The sequence below is a fragment of the Takifugu rubripes genome, chromosome 20 (assembly GCF_901000725.2).
Source record: "Takifugu rubripes chromosome 20, fTakRub1.2, whole genome shotgun sequence".
In the NCBI taxonomy this organism is placed as follows: Eukaryota; Metazoa; Chordata; class Actinopteri; order Tetraodontiformes; family Tetraodontidae; genus Takifugu; species Takifugu rubripes.
In genome coordinates this window covers 6,551,865-6,573,861 of record NC_042304.1, presented here as the reverse complement: position 1 = coordinate 6,573,861, position 21,997 = coordinate 6,551,865, and the positions used below count along the sequence as shown (strand labels likewise).

Sequence of the window (21,997 nt, the reverse complement as noted above, 5' to 3'; positions counted from 1 at the left end):
TTAAGTTACTGTCCCAAAGCCAAAAAACGCGGCCGCCAGGCGTGAACGCTTACGGGAAACACTTGTTTACCGCTGCGTGCTCTTGTATCCAGGCAGCCTGTTTACCTGTCCTGTTGCCTGGTGACGTTTCCTCTCTAACCTGGCCACACCCCTGCTATGGCCCAAGCCTTCTCCCGACTGCTGCCTTAAGGTGGTGATTGCGGCGCGCTGCCATTTCCGCGCAGACCCTCGTTGAAGACACCCCGCGTAGTTTCTCCCCACAGTCGGGCAAGTTTATCTGCTGTTGTTGTGCGTGTGCTGTTGTTTCACCCCGCGTGAAGGGTTCCACCCCGCGTGAAGTCAAAGAGGCGGACTCGGCGACGCGGGGCCTCCTTAAATCACACGCTGACACTCCAAGCTCGCCACTCCCCACTCATCTCACGGCGGTGCCCCTAAAGAGGAGGCTCACCTTCCAGTCTGAGCTACCAGTGCGGAGGAAGACGCCGGTAGAAGCGCCAGAAGCGGCTGGACGACTCGGCTCCTCTCTAAAGAAGCTCCAAGTCCGGCGCGTAATTACGCGACGCACCGGGGGCACCCAGAGACCTCACCGGGGAGACGCGTGTGGATATTGGACCGCCTGGATCCCTATCTGTGATTCTTTTCTGCTGTGGTGGTTTGAGTTACATGCCAAAGCTGGGGAAACAGACTGCGGCACGGCAGAGTTCAGCGCGGAGCTTCACGGTTTTCGCCACAGTGATCGGTGAGTAGCGCTTTCGGCTGCGGTGGACTCATTTCTGATAAGTTGCGTTGTTGTGCAACAAATTGACCGAAGACAGGCGGTCGATGTGCGGAGGGTCAATAAAAACACGCTGTGTTATGAGAGGATCTGCCTGCTTCCATGTGAATCCTCAGTACGTTATGAGTTATCGACCTCAGCTCCACTATTAGTGTCAGTGATAATTAGTAGTTGACATTAAATCGTCACCGATGTTTCGTGTTTGGAATTCTAGAGAAATACTGAATGACAACATACTGGACACAGATACATCTGCAGATATTGTGTATCTCTGTGATCCGGAGTGATTAATGATTGATATTTGACGTTTGACGCCCAGAAACTGAAACACGCAACACTGCTGGTAAACTATGAATCAACTTTTGCTCGCCGCAGTTGACTCTAGGTGCCACTAGGTGGCGACATAGTCTTTGTGACTGGTTTTTTTTAGTCGTGAGAAGATGCCTGCGTGGTTTACAATAAATTGCATCGTTCCAGTTTTTCCTGTAAGCGAGCGTTTATTCGTAGTTGATTGAACTGAATCTCTGTCATTTTAACGTGAATTGTTATGTCTTGCCCAGTTTTTGTAATGATGCATTCCAGGAACGGGTTTGACATCCGAAATGTAAAGATTCGTCATCTTTAAAATCCACTGATCGAAACACGTTGGCCTTGGCATTGATCCGGCCTCAAACATCTTGCCCTTCCATCAGGTTCGCGGTGCTGTTGCGCAGTTCCCACGCAGGGGCCGTTTAAACCGCGTTGTTTTGTTCTACTGAACAACATATTTTGCTCGCTGCCGTAATTTATTATGAATGGCCTCAACGCGCCTGCCCTCCACGTGGGTGCGGATCTCGCCTTCTCATTGGCTGGTTGATATCGGCGACGCGATTGGCTGGGCGGCCTCCGGTCTGTGGGCGGGTCTTATCGATGGTGGAAGTGGGATATTTGGTGACTCGGTTCCTGGTCGATACTTTACCGGAGCCGCCGCCGTGGGTCTGAGAAGCCTACGCTGCAGGGAGCCTCTTCCTACCGGCTGTGTGAGGCTTTGCAGCTCACGGAACTCGCGTTTTCTTTTCTAACCCTTCCGAAACACCGAGTGGAATATTTTCTATCATCATTTCAGCAGTCGTTTTTCTTAGTTTTAAAGGTACCGTCTGCTTTAACGAGCGCTCATGGCATTTTTCCGCTGACATACTTGCGTTCCTGCCAGGCATCCGTGCATGTAGCATTTGGGAACACTTTGTTTTGCACGCTGGGGAAAAAAAAAAAAAAAGATAATAACCAGATTCATGCAGTTGACTTTGCTGGGGGAATACTCTCATGCTTTTGACGGGAGAGGAGACGGACTTGGCTTTATTGTGACTGAGGTCGAGAGAACCTCTCTGAATGCTGCCTTTGATTCGTGAGCAGATCTCGGGACGGTAGCCGTCGGATCCTCCTCGCCGCCCGCTCTCGCCCGTCTTCGTCCCCGGCTGCGCTCGCCTCCTCTAACCCCTTCTCTGACCACAGGTTATCGGATGGACCAGCACCCCAGCGCTCGGAGCTGCACCAGCCGCGGGGCTTCGTCCTGCGAGGCCGTCCCGACTGAGCCCTCCATGAATCTTTACATCCACTCCACCACCGGAACACGGTTCGAGCTCTCCCTGCCCCAGGAGGAGACTGTAGAAGGACTGAAGAGGAGGCTGTCTCAGAAACTCAAAGTACCGAAAGAAAGACTCGCTCTGCTGCACAAAGAAACGTGAGTAAACGCGGTGTAACAATCGATTGCTTGTTATAACAGCGCTGCAGCCTGGTATTTAAAGCAATTCAATAGCTTTTGTCCTGAAAGTCCAGCATCTGCGCCATACTAGGGACAATGAACGTCGATTTTGATCCTGCAAATTATAATAAAACGGCTTTAGATGGGTTTATCCCCGGGGCCCTCCGTGGTAGGCTTGAATCCATACTTTGGATTTTTATGCGCGACTGAGCTCTCAGGAGATTCAGAGGCAACCTTGGCCGCTAAAGGCATCGATAAACTCAAGGAAACTACCGGGCGTCAGGACGCACGGTATTGGCATTACGCACAGGGGACGCACCGGTCACTGGACCAGTATCGACGAGGCGATGCGCGGGCGCGCATTGATTTATGCGTCCTTCACTATAAACACCGAAACCCGAGTGAATTATTAATGCTGCAGGAATCAAACTAGTTAAAAAATGATGAGCAGACTCTGCTCAGTAGTAGCTCTGCTCCTTTACTCTTCATCTTGAGCTGCTCAGCATGGAATTATCCCGACAGATACATTAACGGTGGAGGTTTGTGTCCCGGTTTCTGGGCCAGTTTCGCATTAGCAGGTTACGGCAGCGCCGAGAGGCGAGAGCAGAAATGGGAGCATTTGTTATTCCGATTTAACCAAAGCACCCCCCCCCCCCCTCCCCCCAGTTCACACCCAGGTTTATATGGGCTAACAACAGCACGGGCGCTGTTATGCAAAAACGAGGAGAGGCTTTTAAGCGCACGCAAAGAGGCAGCATTGTTTCGCCCCCCCACCCACTGTAATCACCCAACAAATCACATCATTCTTTAAAAGCAGAACGCCCCGCGAAGTTTAAGCCACAGGCCAACAACAGGTCTGTTTTCTCCCCGCGCTGGTGGAGGGTTTTATCTGCATGGGATTAGGTTTGAGTCACGGTTTCTGTTACTATCTGCGCTGACGTGCAGGAGGCAGGAGGAGCGTCTGGCACCGCGCACACACAGAAATCTGGCTCCTCGGAGCCGGCGCTCCTGCTCCAACTGTTGGGTCCGGGAGTTGATCTTCTCATTTGTAAGACAGACACTTGCGCACCTGCTCTCGGGCGAGTGGCAGCCGAGCCAGTTAGCCAGCAGTTGTCAAGCTCCACTGTATTCCAGATTGAAATATGGCGGTGCGATCAATACTCCACTTTCATGGAGCCCTTTCCCCCCACAGCTCTTTTCCAAAGTACTTTTGAAGTCTGTCTGCCCCCCAGCTGAATTGTCTGTATAAAGAAGATATTGTCAGAGCACTCTAATTATCCCCCCCCCCCCCCTCTCTCTCTCTCTTAAACCTGCAGGCGACTAAGTTCAGGCAAACTCCAGGATCTTGGTATCTCCGATGGGAGCAAGTTAACACTTGTACCGACAGTTGAAGCAGGATTAATGGTAAGGCTCACCCAGGGGTGATTTATTTTCCCTCTGAATAACCTCACAAATATAGTTTGTTAGCATTAAGCACAATTTGATGTCTGCATCCTTTGAGCCGTTTAATCTGACATTAAACATCCCTGTGAACTCTTTTTGTGCAGTCTCAAGCATCAAGGCCAGAACAGTCAGTAATGCAAGCCTTGGAGAGTCTAACGGAAACTCAGGTAAGGGATCATTTCATAACATGCCGATTGTGCTGCGTTACCGTGGCTGCGGGCTGAGCGTGCATGCGTGGGTTACGGGCGGCCGTGGCTCTGGCGGAGGTGCGGCGCCGAGATCCAGCAGATGCAGAGAGAGAAAGTAACGAGACGAGCGGGCTGCACACGCAAAAGCCTCTTTGCTTGCCTAATCTCGGCCTCTTAAACAAGCCGAGCCGAGCTAGCTATCCAGAGTGAGGGGTGAGGATATAATAAGCAGCAACACTCTTCTGTATCCTAGTAACATCTGTGATAGCGTGCGAGTGCGTGCGTGTGTTGCACATTGCTGCAGGAAGCCAGCGTGAAGACCACATAAGGGGTTTATTTGTAAGCTTCTCAGACTGGTGTACAACACTCTCTTGAGCCTCTCTGTTTCTATCTTTATTTGTGATCTCTCTGCTCTCCTTTAGTAATTAATGCACGCACACACACTCACACACATACGCATACACACCCAAACCCAAACCCACAGGCTGGTCGAGTTTCCAGGAAATGTGCCTTGGCTGCACAAAGTGAGCGTAGTCTTGCTCACTCATAAATAGAGTGTATCATCAGATGGTGGCCTCTTTACTCATTATTAGCATTGGGTTCTTGGAAGCCAAGCATGCAGCCACACGCAGAACAGGGTTTACACCCCTGTAGTTACGGTGCAACAGCTCCACCGGTGCGCCGGAGCACGCCATAAGTTTGAGACGTCCTCGCGTGACTCACCGAAATGATCGATAGTGAGAGTAGAACAGAGAAAAAAAAAGCCCAACAACAGCAAAGTTGTCTTTTCTGGCCGCAAAGAGAGCGTGAGCAGGAAGAGAGATAAGGCTGAATGTACACAGACAACCATGTGACGTATGAGATCCTCTGCAGCTGACTGAGTGACTCACATCCACTTCCTCTTGCAGCGCTGGCCAGCGCCGACATGCGTAACTGAATCAGTGATGCGCTGCTGACTGATGTCAAAACAGAACAAGATGGTGAAACTGAATGCGGATGTTGGGAGTTCAAGTATGTCCGTGCCGGAGTTGCGTGTGGGGTTTGTTTCACGTTCCGCGCCGGGCGGTCCTGGGCGCTCGGGAAACAAGGGCATCGGGCGCCGGAGCGCTGACGTCATACGGCTGGTGTGTGAGCGTGCGCGCGTCTGTGTGTGATGCGGAGTGGAAGGAAGCCACGTCCACCTTTCCAGCGCAGCCAGGAATGATGAATAATCACAAACGCTCACTCGGCTGTTTGGTTTGTTGCAGGATTATGAGTCAGGAGCCAAAAATCCACCTTGGAATGACAGTTATTGTTGTGGAATTGGGGGCAAAGGAAATGGCAAGAACAGTAGTGGAGCACAAGGTTAAAAAAAAAAAAGTGGGGGAGGCACAAAGCGGCTTTAGTGTGTTTTTAATCCAGCAAAATTGGTCCTTTTTATAATTCATGAGCCAGAATGGAATGATATAGATTGCAGGGAGATTAAGGATCTGGGTAAGATTAGAAAATTGGAACACAAAAGCTTTTCCTTGTTTCCTCTCACCCCCTCCTCCTCCCCCCGGACTCTGGGGCTATCAAAAATCAATCAATGCACTTAGCTCTTAAAAGTGTCTGACACGATAACTGATATGCCTATGCGCCCAAAATAGCCCGGGGGTGGATGCTCGCTGTGATGGCTGCAGAACAACACGCACCCAGACCTCCTCTAACCCCATCCGCCCATCTGGACTTTTAAACTCCGGTGTCACTTCTACTTCTAGGAGTGTTTTTTTCCAGGAAGAGCCTGTACCCAACTCCTTTATTGGAATTTGGGCGGGGGGGGGGTGTTGTAGCTAGTCGGCTAGCCAACCGAGCAGAACGTGACAGCTTCCAGGGCTGATTCACATTGGTGGACCAAGTTTGATAGCAAATGTTTTATGGAAATGGGACCTCGGCAATTATCGAAATGGGTTTTCTTTTCCCTTTGCCTTCCTTTCTCTCCCTTCCCTCATTCTCTCACTCTCCCTCTGCTTAATAGCTCTCCCTGGACCCTATAATTTAAATGTGCTGTGGTTTGCAAGTCCAGTTAGCCGCCTCAATTTCTGACCGCGCTTCTTCGGTAAAGACAGTCCTGGTTGCATTAATTCCTCCTCTGGCATCTCTCTGGAGGTTCTGCAGGGCGTCTTAGCTGCATTAAGCCACTGCCTCCTGACAGCCTGTCATCGTACAGGGCTGCGCCACTCATTTCGTCTGCAGTACCCAGGCTGTGTGTGAAGCTTTTCCACATGTGGTCACACACGCTAGAATTAAAAGGATATATTTAAGAGGATTTCTGAACCCGCTCGGAGAATAAAAAAAACAACATCTGATGGCTGGCGTGAAATAATTGTATACATGCAAGCTGAGCAGGGAAGGAGAAATAAAGGGAGTGTACATCAGCCCTCCATCTATCGATCGTGGTATTTGACAAAAAGAGAGGGATTATTTGTTGCTCCTAGCACACAGGGACTATTTGCCCATTGATGCACATTGATGTTGGAATAAAAGCCAACCAGGCAGGCAGGCATCACCCCCACCATCCCCCTCCCGCCCTTCCCCCACACAGCATCCTCTTTGTTCCTGTCTTAAAGCCTGAGACAGACCTGCCCAGCTGACAGACCCTCAGATGCAATAATGATCGTGGAGTTACTCTTAAAGTTGCCCCCCCCTTCCCGATCCCATTTCTTCCCCCAAACATCCACAGGCGTCGGTTACATCCAGTCTCGGCTGCTGTGGCGCGTACCGGTTTCAAAATCAATGCGCGGCCCCCGCTGGAGCGGCGCTCAGCGGGGGCCGCGCATCGACAAATTTCGCCTTGAACACCGACACAGATCGCTTTTGGGCGGAGGTCGTGCGTCGCCTTCCCGTGCGTCCCAGTGGAATACGCCGTTGCATATGTGCTCCCCTTTTCTTGGCCCTCCTGTCCTAAGCCCACCCACCCCCCAGCTCTGCCCCTGCCTCTAGGAGCGGTGTGGCGCGGCTCTCTCATTGTGTCTGGAAAGAGGACTCATGCAAACTAGCAGGGTCTAATGATCTGTTGGGGGTTAGCTGTGGGTCAGTTTTCTTTGCCTGGGGTGGGGGAGTCCAGAGGGGGTGATCAGAAGGGTGGAGGGCAAATGAAAGAGGGGGCTTTGCCGGGAGTCGGGTGTGTAACACGTCAAACTAGATTGAGTACATGTTTGAGCTAGGCGACTGGCCAGTGTAAGTCACACGTGTGGAAGGACGGGCTAGAGGAGAGGAACCAGAAAGCACAGGTACCATTTGGACCGTCCGGGTGGCGTAGCTGTCAATACACAGGGTCGATGCTTCTCCCCTGTCTCGCATCCACCCCATCCAGATGTCAATTAATCTGCAGGATTGACACTACTGGAAATCATTGCAGAGTAATGGTATTGAGGATTTGGGAGTGCAAAGAGTTGAAAAACGAGTCCGGTCGATATGAGAAGCCCCTCCCCTTTTAACGGCCCTCTGTATTTCTTACTGGCATTACAATCAGGGCTTTTTGTATGCATGCGGTATAAACCCGGATGGTTCTGATGGTAATTTCTCTTTGTTTCCTAAATCAAAGCTCCAGAAATTAATTTGCTACAGGATGTAAATCACATTGTTCTTTCAATGCCTGCTTTAACCCCGGCCTTGAAAAACTGTATTAATAAAGTGCCGCGTGTAGTGTTTTAGCACCTGCATAAGCTCCTTTGTGGTGCTTAAACACAGAGCCGGGGGAGGGGGGGGTGCAGGGAAGGTGCATCGTGAGGCGGTCAAGGTTGGGACGGATTCGGGAGGATTCATTGTAGCATTGTGCGTATGCGCCCACTGGCTGCATTGTGCGTGCGTGTGATTTTACACATCCTTGCGTGCGCTTCCTGGTGACTAGGGAGGGTTATCTCTCCGCGTTTGAGTCGTGACCCTCATTGTTTGCGTTCTCCGCTGACATCGAGCCTTTGTGATTCAAGGAGCAGACGTCGTGAGTACCGGCACCACTGCGTGGGCGGACAGCGGCCAGGAATGTCACGTCTCGTAGCCACCGCCGAGACTAATCAAGTCAATTAAGCCGACTACTAGAGAAACGGGGGCATGGGTCAAAAGATCCGGGTTGATGCCCCCCAATGAAGAAACATTTGGCCGTCTGTCTGTTTGCTCGTACCTGCTGAGGTCGTCTCAAACAACGCAGACCCTGTTTTGATGTGTCGGTCGGCTGCCTGCAGACTTCTCCCAGTGGGTCCAGAAACCAGGAATAGTTTCACCACCAACTCGGTATTTTAAGTAGCAGGCATTAATCACTGGGATAAAATAATTCTGGTGACTATTTTGGCAGAGTTGAAGTGTGACATGGAACAGGATCCACTTGAACCTTGCCTTTCTGATCTGACCTGCCAGCTGGTCCTCTCCTTCCTGCTCTGTTTGTGATCAGGCAGTGTTACAGACGCCTATCTGTTTTCTTTTTTTTCCCCCTAATGGGACCTTTGAAGAGCCTTCGAGGCATAATGCGAGCCATCGATCCCCCCCCCCCCCCCTTTTTTTTCTTTCTTTTTGAGAGCTTGTTATTGCATCTCAACTTGATATGTATCTACAGACGCTAATCGATAGCACCCAGGCGTGCGGAGAACTTTAAGGTGCGGGGCTTTGTGCCCTCTACCTTGCCCCTGACACGTAAAGTCCCCGTTGGAGGAGGACGCTTCCTCCTCTCGCGCTTCTCCCTGGCTCCCGCCCTCCAATCCTCGATCCTCTTTTCTCTCTGGCACAAAGCCGCTCAGTTGTTCATGAATGTCAGCTCAGTGCTGCCAGCTCTCTCTATCTTTCCCTCCCTCTCCCCCGTCCCTCCCTCACTCCTTATCTCCCTCCCGTAGTTCGCTTAGTGTGCAAAGGAAGAGCGACTGCAAATGAGTTCCTTGAACCACAGGGACCCCAATAAATAAAACTGTCAGGCAGTGATGTCAGAAGAAGGAAAAAAAAAAAGAGAAGGAAGGAGCCAGAGGCACACTCTCACTGAATATTTCATCACCCAGCACCACCAGCGCTCTGACACCCTACCCCCATCACCCACATCCACCCCCTCCCACATCTCTGCTTCTTTTTTATAACTCATACCAACCACACTCCCCCTTTTCTTCCTCCACTCCCGCTTTTCTTTTCTCCCTTATCATATTCGCCCGTCATCCGTCAGCAGTGATTAAAGCCTCCCGTGGAGCTAAACACCTCCTCCTGGACAAAACCGGCATGATTGATGGATCCGGGGTCAGTTTGTTTAGGAGGCGGCGTCGGCATATTAAACGGAGCTGCTCTTTATCAACACACCTGTGCGCCACAAAGGAGAGACTCTTCGTCCGTGTTCGCTAATCCCCTCCGTGTTATTGTAACGGTCACTTTGTTTGCAGCTATCAGCGCTGCTTTTTTCTCCCCCGCACGCCATTGTTGCCTCATCAGGACAAGGACAATGAGGAGCTGCTTTCTCCCCGTCTGTTTGGACACAACAGAAGTGGGGCCCTCTGCTCCTGTAATCTTGCGTCTCTCATAACAAGCCGCCGCGGACCGCTCGCTCCCCTCTCCCACAGGCCGAGGTCGAAGCCTCCGCCCTGTGGCACCAGGAGCTCGGTAGGAGGACGCAGGGTTTTTTTTGTAATGGGTCCTTTCCATCTCTCTCCCGCTGCCCCCTCACATCTCCCGTTTTCTCCCCCACTACATTCTCTCACATGTGCTCCAGAAAGCCAACCCCTTTCGCACAGAGGTCATGTGACTTCCCCAAAGTCAAAGAGCGTGGCCTTTTGGCTGCTTTCAAACTGGACTCAAACACACGCTGTTTCCTTTTACCATATTTAGCTGCCCCCCCCCCCCCCCCCCCCAGGTTGATTTGCCTTCTGCAAACAGCTCCGGCAGACTGCAGAAGAACCATTGAGCAAAGCTGAAAAAGTGGACTTCAGCGACGGTTTGGTTTTCAGATTAATCCACAAGTAAATGTTCAGAAAGTGTCCCCCTCCCTTTAATTAAACACTGGGTTGATTTTACTGTTTTTCTTCCCCCCCGGGGGTCTGAGGCTTCGGAGGTTAGCGTGTTTGTTGGCTCGGGAAACTGCCGACTCTTCTTCCCCGACAGCCGTCAGTCATTGGCGCAGTCGGCGTCTCCTCCCCCCTTTCACCTTTGCTCCTTTGTCTCTGTCCCTCCCCCGCCTGTCTCTCCCCCCCCAGGCCCAAACATACGCACACAGAGATCGGGTTTATCAGACAACCTTTTGCTTACGTGGTTGACAGAGCCTCTCAGGTGGCGCCCTGCCCCGCCCCCCCCCCACTTCACGCCACACCCTGCTGAGTTTGTCTTACGCCAACATTGTTATCACGGAGCCTCACCTATCAGCAGGCTTTATCAACTGAAATTACACCCAGAAGAGGGAAAACGGGACCAGTTTCTGTTTAACCAGTCACCGATCCTGCTGAGTTGTGCAGCTTTTTTATCCCTCCCCCTGTTGATTATTTACATGTTGCGATGCAGCCTGCAGACCCCCCCCCATCCTTTCACCTGCCACTCCTCTGTCTCTATCCTACCCATCCACGCCGTGTCAATACCAATGTGCAAAGGTCACCCTGGCAACAGAGAGGCAGCGGTCGATAGAGAAATAAATAAGCGGAAGAAAAGGGAGGAAAGTAATGGAGGGCAGAACCCGATGATTCACAGGGTTAAATGCAGGCCAACATCTCAGGAGCACACTCCAACGGCTCCTGGTCTGATGGGAGTCAGACCTCTGCTGTCTATTTTTCCCTCTCCATTTCATCTTCTATTTCCTGTTAATGTAGCTTATTAGCGCATCTCCATTTTGGTTTGGTTCATCTGCTCTGGTCCGTCTCTGCCAGCACATGAGTCACTGAGGTTGCTGAGTCCTCTTTGGACAGAGACGTCACTATGTGTTTGCGCCGGTTCGTGTTTGCTTGCTTCTATTTGGGGAGAACCCGAGATGTCCTTACCGCTGACTCGTCAAAAACCAAAGAGGCCAGCTGACCCACGGATGACTCACAGCCTCACACACACACACACACACACACACACACACACACGGTGCAACAAGTGCTATTGCGCAGCACTGGGAGCCTCAAGCATGCGGGAAAAGAGACGAGAATTTTTGTTGTACAGTGTGAATCCTTACGCCAAATCGTCACAACTGGAACATCCAGCCTGCGTCTGCGAGTGCATCCGGGCTACGGATGGGATGGCGGAGACCCCCGCATTAGCGTTGCCAGCGCTCCAAAAATGGGCAGCCCTTCCAGATCCGCTGCAGACAATCGTCCATTCTGTGTCTGAGAGGCGGGTGGGGTGTATTTCCTGGACGTGGGACTGATTTTTCAGGCCCCGGGCCAGACAGAAGGGTGGCCTCTGTCCCCGAGCTGAATGACACGTCTGAATAAGAATGAACCTGGGTGGGGGCAGTGGGAGGTGAGCCGGAGTGAGCTCTATTAGTGTGTGCTTGTTTCCAATAGGTCCTCTCAGCCACTGCCCCACAGCTGTAAACAGGCCAGTGTTACAGAGGAGTGATTGATTGTGTGATGGGCTAATGTGGTATGTCTGTTTGGGAGGGGGGGGGTGAAAGGGCAGTTGTGTGCGTTTTAACCCTCTTCTGAGGTGCAAACGCCTCATTTAGAGGAAGTCTTGTGTAACATTTATGGGGACAGGGGTGGATCTCTCCTGCAGGGTTTTAGCAGTTTTCTGAATGCGATTGCTCAAAATCTCTCTCCTTTGTCTGCAGGTCAATGACTTCCTGTCTGGCCGCTCCCCCCTCACCCTGGCGCTGCGCGTCGGTGACCACATGATGTTTGTCCAGCTCCAGTTGGCGGCGCAGCAGTCGGGCGGTCCCCAGCTCCAACACAGACACCTCATCACCCGCGGCAATGCAGAGGCCACGGCGGGGCAGCCCGCGGGGCACCCTCGCGTCCTCCACCACCACCCGCACTCGCACCCCCACCAGCCCCACAACCCCCACAGCCACCACGGCTCCCACCTGCCCCAGCCTCACCTGCTCCCCGCCTCTCCCACCTCGCCAGGCTCCCGCTCCTTCCCCTTGCCATCTGCGCACCATCAGCCGCTCCCACCCATGTATCACCAGTCCTCTACTCATTGTAGCCCCCCCACTCCTCCACCTGTGCCGCCCCACTCCCTTCGGCCCTCCCACGTCCCCGGCAGTCTTTTCCGATCCCCGGCTCATCATCAACACCACCTCCACCAGCCTTCGACAAGCCAAACCAGCCATGATGTCGGACAGGCCGGCCCTATCGCCCCGGTCATCTGCCCTGAGGTATGTTTATTAAATATTAGCTCAAAGAAGGTAGAGAGTGGTCTAATGGTTTTTCCATAATCGATGACATCATAGGCACTTAAGCCTGTTCATGATTGAACTACGGCAGGGAGGGGTTAAGGCAGTGTGACCCAAGTGGCGTGCACAACTAAATCAACCACAATTAGATGGATTAGATTGGTGGGATGTCCCAGCAGCGTGGTTGACCAAGGCCTGAAGTAATGTGTGTGTGTGTGTGTGTGTGTGTGCACGCTTCCAAACAACAGTGCACTTAGTCAGAACTAGAGTGCAGCCGGCTTAACCAGTACACACAAACCAGATGGGCACGACGTCCGTATGACCTCATCCTGCCCACTGAGACTTGCTGTGGAAAGGGGAAAATACTTTAAAAAAAAAAATCAGAGAGGCAGATTTAAGCAATCAAGGGTGTTTTTGATACAAACCCATTACTCATCCTTAACTATTGATTTAACTTTGGATCGCTCTAAAAACAGCTGCGCACACATGCGTAAACATTCCTCCCCGTCTACAACAACTGCGCTTTTTAAACTCTTTGCACTTCCCTGAACTCCGGGCTGTGGAAAGCGAATAAGAACCAGATGTCCGTCGACTATGTGGGAGACGGTTCACAGCACCAGCACAGCGACGGGTCAGTTTAGTGCTGAGAAAACGGAAACGGCTATTCCCCAGCAGGCTTTCAGCAGCGTAACCTGCAAACGGCAACGCCACACGGAGACCCGCACTCGGGTTTTGGTTTCAATTGCGGGCGCCTCTCGGGACATTGTAGAGTTTGAAGTGTCCGAAGCTGCAGCGCGGCAGAAAGATCAGGGCTCTCGCTGCACCACCGCACGTCGCTAACCGCTGCTGGATTTCCTTGCAGGCTAACTGCAGCCCCAGCAGTGCCAGCGGCGGCAGCGGTCCCTCGACACGCTCCCGTAAACCCGGCGCCATCATTGAGAGCTTTGTGAACCACGCTCCCGGAGTCTTCTCAGGGACTTTTTCAGGTAAGATGACATTTATTGCTGCTCTAAGCGAAATCTTCAAACACGGTCGGCTCCAGCGGAAAGCCTCCGTTTATGAGAAGCTGCGTGTTTAGAAAATGAAACGCAGGTTTCCTGTGCGTGTGTGTGTGTGTGTGTGTGTGTAAAAACCCGATTCTTATTGATTTCCCGTGTTTCTACTTCCTCTCTCAGGCACTTTGCACCCAAACTGCCAGGACAGTAATGGGCGTCCCAGGCGAGATATCAGTACCATCCTGCAGATCCTCAACGACCTCCTGAGCGCCACACGCCACTACCAAGGCATGCCCCCCTCCCTGACCCAGCTTCGCTGCCAAACGCAGTGCGGCTCGCCCACCTCTCCATCGCCCTCGCCGTCGCCCTCGCCCCCGGTCGCCAGCGTGACGGGCCTCTCTGCTGAAGCTACCTCTGTGCCTGCTGGCAGCCCTAGCAGCCCTGTGCCGGCGCTCCATCCGCTGGTGCAGTGCCAGAGTCAGATCCGCATGTGCAAATCCCCCGGTGAGTGACTCCACTCTTTACGACCTCTACTCGGGTAAACAGATGCCGGGAGGACGCAGAAACCTGCGTTTTTCTGAAGGTAGTGGATACCCCAGCAGATGTTTCTATTGCTGCCGATGTTTTGGAGACAGAGGGAAGAGGAACAAAAAAACAGTAGTGTGCAAATCCCTCCTGGGTTTTGAGGAAAAATAATGAGCGGAAGGAGAGGGTGGCGGCGGGGGGTCTCCTTAGTAATGCAATACAAACGTCTCCAGACCTGTTCAGTCAGGCGTCACTTGTCAGGCACCAGCGACAGCTTTGTTTTTCACCAAGGAGATAGGTTTACCCCTTCCAGCGAGGGCCGGGCCGTGTTTAGATTAGATTAGGCTCCAGGTGGTTTAAAGAAGCCCTTGGCAGCGACGTGTATAGACCAGAGCTGGACAAACCCTCCCATAACCGTGCCCGAGGGCTGGGCTGGATCCCGGACGATGATGCGGGCTGGGCGTTTCGAGACAGCGGATGTGGAGTGTGGGACAGATGTCCAGGGGAGATAAGATTGGGCGGTTGCTGTAAGGTTAGGCCGGCGGTGCCGAGAGGATCCGCTACCTCCTCGTCGTCTGTGGAGGAAATTGGTGCGCTTGTGCTTAAGTTTGTCATCTGCTCTGAGCTTGGCTGCAGCAGATTCCATTCTGTGTGAATAAAGCACCAGAGAGCATCCGAACCCAGATCCAGTGGCAGCGCCCGTTCATTCCAAGGCTCGCAAGTGTTGAGTGAACAGTTGGAATAACACCGGCTTATTTTCCTAACTCAGGGAAGACCTTTTCTTTCACAGCCCCCGCATAAACAGTCTCCCCCCCACCACCACCCATTTCCCCTCTTTTTCCACTGCCATTTCTCTTCTGCACTCAACAGCCCACATTGCCGTTCCCCCCATTAGCTTTCCAAAAACAGCCTTGTCTGTAGAATCCATCTTTCTGACTTTCTTCCTGCCTTCGCACGCCCGTTTTGTGGCTGATACGTTTGTTCGTTTAACCTTTTAAACAGGAGCTTTTCTTTTTTTTTTAAAGTCTGAGGGGAATAAAGGCTTCTGTTAATTCAAAGGATGTTGATGTCCTGCCCATCCGACTACCAACTACCCGCTGATTAACCGGGGGCAGAGAAACAAACAAGACTAGCCTGTCTGATGTCTTTTGTCCTGCCTGCGTCTGATGTCCTCCACGCATTGTCCTCTTCCATCGAGTGGCGTGACTCAGCAACCTGTGCCAGCTAAACGCTGTGTCTGGCTGCGGCGCCAAGACAATGAACGCACCACTGTGTTTGCCTGGATGGGGGGGCGTGCGTTCATTTATGTCCTGTTCCATACGGTGTCCTAAGGAAGCAATGACTAAGCGCTTGCAGGCGGCCTTATCAACTGACACCTGGTGGAAGACTTAGTGGAGTTAACACCAGGGCTTAACGCTGCTTCACGGCAGTCTGGCTTCATTCAGCTACAGGAATAACCTGCCACTGAGAGTCCTTACTAAGATAGCAGTGCGTGTGTGTGTGTCTGTGTGTGTGTGTGTGTGTGTGTGTGTGTGTGTGTCAGAGGCAGAGATTGTGCTCTGCAGTTCTACTCTAGCTGAAACAGCCTCTTGAAAATGTCACATAGCTTGGATGTCTCCAGAGAGCCTTTACCCTTTCCACTGTAAATTCATGCACAAGGGTGAGAAGACGGGCACAAATGAGAAGCTCGGCTGCGCTCACCCGTGCTTGCTCTCGACCTCGAGCGCCTGGTTTAAGGGTTGGATGACTAGTTCGGTCTGTGCAGTTTTGCTGAGCGCGAGGATTTTCGTCTGAATTTGAACAGTGCGGGCTTTAGGGTGGCTTGGCAGGCCGATTGTTAGCTAAATTCCTCTACTAAGGAGGGTGGCCCTCCCCGGCACCCCCTCTTCCAGCTCTTCAACCCCCTGCCCTGATAAACCTATTGTGCTGAGGCCAGAGACAGGGGCTGTATTCAGGGCACCAGGCTGAGCCATTGTGGGGCAGGGGAGGGGAGGGCTGTGGGATTATAGTACTGCCTTTTAGTCCCACTCCCCTACAGCTGCCTTAGTTCAACAAGGACACACAGAGGGGGCTGAGCCGGACTGAGGGGAGTTCAGAAAGCCTCCCCAGCTTCCCCTCTTGTGTGTTTTTCACATCCCTTCGCTTCTTTTCCATCCGTGCATTTTGTCAGGCCGCGTTAGATCCTCGGATACCGAGGCACACGTGTCAGCGGTATCTCGGGGTGGACCCCAGCCACGCAGCGAGGCGCAGAGCTATCTAACGAAGCCAGCCAAGCACATCGGGTGCCCTTTCATAGTCGACAAGGAGAGCGAGGGAATGCAAATGAAGTTTAAAAGTCATTGAAGAGCTTGTGTCCCTGCAGGACTGGCAGTGCCCTTTCACTGGCTGTCAGAACGCTTAAATTAGCTTCGATTTGATTGGTCACTTCGGTTTGTGGTGGATCGGTTGACAATTTCCCCCTGAATTGTCCGGTTTGCCAGAGTTTGTAGCTGACCAGTGCTTTTTAATCCCGTTTATAACGAGCGTAGAACGTATGCCCATATTCCTGACAATGAGGGAGCGCTTGACTTTGCTGCAGAGCGTGATGGCCCCTCCCCTTCCTCTCGTCCACCCCTCCCTCCTTCCACCTCTTCTCTGGATGCTGAGCAAACACAATGTTCTCTCCGCGAGATCACAAGACTTATCAATGCAAACAAACAAACAACAGCGCTAAGACAACCGCAAATGAAGGCCGATCTTTACCCGATCGATGAAAGGAGAAGCTCCTTTAATCTTCCTGTGTGTCCTGCACGCTGCCGCAGCACTCCTCCCTCTTTCACCTCCACCCACCCACCCACTCCTCCCTCCCCCTGCTCCCTATCTCAGCCCTCGCCATGTTGCTGGGCTGGGCTCAGAGGCAAGGGAAACCGACTGACGCATCGATTATTCATAGATCAGCCCTTCTTTCGCTCCTCCTGTCTTGCTTTTTCTCCCCGGATTCTCCTCCGCAGTGCCGGGCGCTCTTACTCGGCCTGTGTCCGAACCTTCCAGGAGGAGAGTCCTGGGATTGAGCTTTAGCGGGATCGGCAGCGAGAGGAGGAAGAGAAGGCTGCTCCCGGTGCCCTTGACCTGCCTTCTGTTCCCTCCACATTCTAAGAAAAGATCTATTATGGCTCCATCGGCGCTGTCTCATGCAGGAGTGTATGCGAGTACGCGTGCACGAGTGCACTCTGTCTCCTCCGCGGCGCTCACACCTTCTGATTGGTCCTCCAATGTTATTGTGCTAACATCAACCCATAGTCTGTGTGTGTCTGTGTGTGTGTGTGTGTGTGTGTGTGTGTGTGTGTGCGTGTGTGCGTGAGGCCAGCCCTAATAATAGCCCTACTGTCATAAACATAGTCTGGAGATCCTTGCGGCCAGCTGTGTCCGGCCCAGCGGCCCAGGGCTCCGGTAGTGACGCTGCTGAGTGGCCATACACACACACACACACACACACACACACTGTCACTCAAGTTAATTTCGTGTTCCGTGCTCCACATTCCGGAACTCTTTTAAAACCAGGCCCTGTGGTAGCTTTTTAAGCTATGAATACACAGTTGTTTCTTACGGGTCTCCGAATCGTTATCGAACTAATTACTTATAAACTAAATAACACAGAGGCACACAGATTGTGTCAGTAGGCGTGTTTTCCGTTGTGTGTGTGTGTGTGTGTGTGTGTGTGTGGGGCCATATTTCCACACAGTCGAGGGCAGACTCGCTGTCAGCCAGAAGGAGGACCAGTAAGAGAACAAAGCCTCGTGGTTGCGTATATGGGTGTCACATGGAGCTGAGACAACGGAACAATGGGTCTAATGTAGGGGCAACGCTCCCTTTGCTGCCCCCCCCCCCCATTCTCTGGTGGTGACCCTCACACACATGCATGCAGCATCTGGATACACACTCTTGTCAGGGCAGAACACAGAGCGCAGTCTGTCTGTCTGTTTTTGGGGGATGTTGCTGGATGGCGGTTTAGTGCTTCACTATGCACCAGTGGTCCTTGGTGAATATTTAACTGGGGGGGGGAGCGCTGCTTGATTCGATAAGTAAATGAGGGAAGGAGTAAAATTAAGCCCACACAAAGTCAGGATTTCATTCCAATAGTGTGTGTGTTGGGGGGAGTTAAGTCAAGCAGAGGAGGGTGCAATCGATTAGGGAAAAACTGCCACCTACGGTTGATCCTCTACCCTCCACCTCCTTTCTGTCTTTTTCTTTCTTTTTTTTTTTTTCTCAAAATCCACTTGCCCCTGAGGGACAAATTCTTTAACCAACGCCAACACCCCCACCTACACTCTCCTCTTGCTTCCCCTTCTTCCCACTTCCCCACCTAGCTGTCTCCAGAGAGTCATGGGGGAAGAGGGAGGAGGAGGAGGAGGAGGAGGGGGGTCTTCTGTCTTTGCACGTCTCTGTGAGACGGGGGAGAGAGAAGGTGAAAGGGGTGACAATGGGGAGGGGGTAGCAGAGCTGATGGTTGGGGGGTCAACGAGCCGAGAGTGGGAAGCTGTAGCCTTGATAAAGGAATAACAGGAAAAAACAAATATCTCTCTCCCTCTCTCTCTCCTCCTTCCTCTCTCCTCTCTCTCCCCTCCTCTGTTCCTCTCTCCTTCTCTCTCTCCTCCTCCTTCCTCTCTCCTCTCTCTCTTCCTCCCTTCCTCTCACCTCTCTCCTTCTCTCTCTCCCCTCCCTTCCTCTCTCCTCTCTCTCTTCCTTCCTTCCTCTCTCCTCTCTCTCCTCCCTTCCTCCCTTCCTCTCCTTACAATTTCCATTTGCTTGCATTTTCTATTGAAAGCCAATAGTGTGGTCCCAGGCCCGAGATGGATGGCTGCACTAGAGCTAAGGTTTAATCAATAGGTCTTTTTAATTTGCCATCGATCCACTTTAAAAGCTACTGCGGCTGCCTCTCGCCGTCGCTGTGTGCGCACGTGTGTCCGCGAGCGTGCACGGCATTGGGCCGCGAGTGCGCGTCTATGCGCATATGTACCCGGCCGTAGATTTGTGGGCAGTGCGTGTGTGTGTGTGTTCTGGTGTGCAGCAGAGATGGCTGCTCTACTTGGGTTTATTGACATTCTTGGCCATTATTTAATTATTTAATTCCCAGACAGATACTAATGGAGCCGGCGAATGGATTGCGGTTGCTTTCCTTTCCTTCCAGGCCCCCTGAATATACGCATAAATGAAATTAGGTTTGACTGGTCCTGTGTAGGAAAGCATGGGCGGCGTGATGCGCTCCCTCTCCCTCGGGACTGGATTCTGCTATAGGCACATCAACAGCCAGAAATGCACTTAGCAACACGCCCAGTCGCTCAGGCGTGTCGTCTGTAGTTACGGTTCCATCCCGCTCGTCTTTGCATGCGACTGGTTTTGCCATTCATCTTTCAAGGAGATTGGGGTCCGTTACACGATGAAATGGCTCCGAAGGGCTAATGATGCTCAGTGGGGGGTTCTAACGTGCAAAGTCTGAGTGAGAGAGAGCCAATGAATTGATTCTTGCTGTCCTGACGTTATTGTCAGGCTTGTGTTTCTTTATTTACTTCCTGTTTGACACACAACACAAACATGTATCGACATCCTCACAACTCCAGCTTTCTCTTTCGCTTAATTAATTTTCTCCTGCCTGGATGAGGGTCACCGCGTCCGGAAAAGCCAATCTGACCACCGCGTCTGTCCTTTTCTGTCTCCAGGTGACCACATGCGCCAGAACGAGAACCGCGCCACGCGCTGCAAAGTGGAGCGCCTGCAGCTGCTGATGCAGCAGAAGCGCCTGCGCAGGAAGGCCCGGCGGGACCAGCGCGCTCCGTACCAATGGCTGCCCAACCGGAAAGCCGGACGCAGCAACAGCAACAGCAGCATGTCCAGCGAGGGCTCCCTGGACCTGGACTTTGACGATTCAGTGTGGAAGCCAGACGTCAAGGCCGACCTGAAGTCCGAGTTTGTCATGGCCTGAGCAGGGCTGACCCCTGTGCGATGCGTTCGGGAGCGTGGGATTTACGGAAAGAGAGGAGGGAGCGGATTGGCAGGAGGTGACACAGAACTGTGTCAGAGGCGTCTTTTGCCAAGAGGAAATCAAAGTTCTCCTTGTGACTGACAGTGTGTCACATTAAAAAGGCTCCCTGCAGACTTCAATCCCAATCTGTCACTCACAGTTGACCTTGTGAAGCAGCACGGAACACAACTTTGTTCTGATGCTTGTTTTCGGACTCAGCAGCGTACAAGACTTTTTACAGTATGATAACAGACTGGACGTGAACTCGAGCTTAGCAGAATTCGGTGGGTGGTGGTATTTTTGTTTTTTAACGTGTTTTTTTTTCTAAATCACACTCTGGACAGTGTTTCTTAATCTCAAAGGATGGCAGGACTGCCAAAATATGGATTATTCCAACGGGGCATTCTTTAAAAAAAAAAAAAAAAATCAAAAATAAACTCACCAACCAGAGTTAAATTTTTACCTGTTACGGGGTGGTTATGCTTTTTTTTCCATCTTGAAACATATTATATTTTATAATTGAAAATAATATGTAGCATTGTTCACAAAACATTCAGGTTTTCATGTAACGGTTCAAAGTAGGTGTCAATTTTGCACATTTTCACAACAGCTGGTCAAATTGTGCAAGACGACGGCGGCAAAGGGGCGTGGCCCGTGGGCGTCATCCGTGGGCGTGACTCGGGGCGGGGCCTGGGATAGACTAAAATACTGAAGTGTTAATATCAACCTCGGTGGCGTAGGGGATAGATATGGTTAATGAATGAACAAAAAGAATTAATATTAACAGAAAAGTGCTTTAGAGGATTTAAAAATCTTTAAAATGTATATGGAGAAAAGAAAAATCTATTTTTATTTCGCTTCCTGTTTGCCGTTTTCAAAAAGCGGCAGCCCTCCGCGTCTCCGGCCGGGTCGTCGACCGGCGCCAAGCCCGCGCATCCGTTCAATCATTTGTCAGCAAACGTTTTTCATTTGTCGTCAAGCCACAAAAGATGGTCCGAAGAGATTGGCTTGATCCAGAGGGTTTTGTGTATAATATATATGACAATTGGCAAAAGGTCCGCGAGGGTGTTTGTTAGTGTAAATTGCGTTAGAATGTCCCGTGTTTCCGTCAAAAGGCGTCTCTACTACCAAAAAAAAAAAACCGGCCCTCGACACCCTGAACATCGGCTGCTCGGAAAGCACAGCTGGGACGACGAGACGGGGCCCCATCGTAACGTGTCACGAGCCCTTTTGTGCGTCACACACACGTGTCCGATTAGGGAAACGAAAAAAAACGAAACTGTTTATTTTTTATCGGAGATAAGGTAGGATGTGCATCCTGCATCATTACCTAGTGCCTACACTAGTGCATCTACGGACATATCAGGTTAGGTCTTTCTTAGCTCCGCTGCTACAAACGTGGACTTCAGAAAAAAGAAATTTAAAAAAAGAAAGAAATAGCGAAGGGGGCGTGGCTTTTCTTTGCATGCAAAACGCTGGAAAAATAGGTGCTGTGGGAATGAAGGTTGACAACGTGCATGAATTTGTGAAGAAAATAAACAATGCTGCTTCTGTTGGTTAGGGTTTCATTGTTGTGATCTTTACTTTTCTGCGTCAGAGCAACAAAGTGTTTCCAATGCTTGAAAAACAAACAAACAAACAACCCCCCCCCCCCCCAGAAATCCAAACACAGAACGGATGAAGCTAACTGTGGACTCGCGTCTTGCTCAGCGCTGAACATTCCTGTTATGTGACGATGATGAAGATGATGAGCAAACCGCTGGTTCTTTGTTTTTCTTTTGAAAGCCTCTCCCCCAACTCTCGAGGACCCAGAAAGCCTGTTTTAGCCCACCCTCGGGCCCGAACGCCAACCTGAGGCTCATGTGGACATACTTTGACAGGGAACCGGTCCCAGACGGGCGGACCGCCGGTGCTGTCCGCTCTGCGTCCTCGTCTGTCCGATTGAAAACCACCTTTCCACTAATTGCACTCCCGAGAGATTGCAGTGAGAGATTACCGTTTCGGTGAACCTCAAACTTTTTTTTAAGTGGCCTTACCTTTCA

The 21,997-nt window shown here is 51.7% G+C and overlaps 1 protein-coding gene across 2 annotated transcripts; it reads left to right on the top strand.

Moving 5' to 3' along the window:
* The first annotated feature begins 287 nt into the window (after nucleotides 1–287).
* Nucleotides 288–21,997, top strand: midn (midnolin). 2 transcript variants are annotated; one of them, XM_003974071.3, is made up of 8 exons: nucleotides 288–739; nucleotides 2,267–2,495; nucleotides 3,833–3,920; nucleotides 4,064–4,126; nucleotides 11,874–12,419; nucleotides 13,300–13,423; nucleotides 13,613–13,936; nucleotides 19,654–21,997. In XM_003974071.3, exons 1-8 carry the CDS (start codon nucleotides 664–666, stop codon nucleotides 19,914–19,916), a joined length of 1,713 nt encoding a protein of 570 aa, XP_003974120.1. In that variant the 5' UTR covers nucleotides 288–663; the 3' UTR covers nucleotides 19,917–21,997. The 2 variants fall into 2 exon arrangements, with proteins under 2 accessions (XP_003974120.1, XP_011612987.1); XM_011614685.2 differs by lacking the exon at nucleotides 288–739 and adding an exon at nucleotides 1,695–1,904.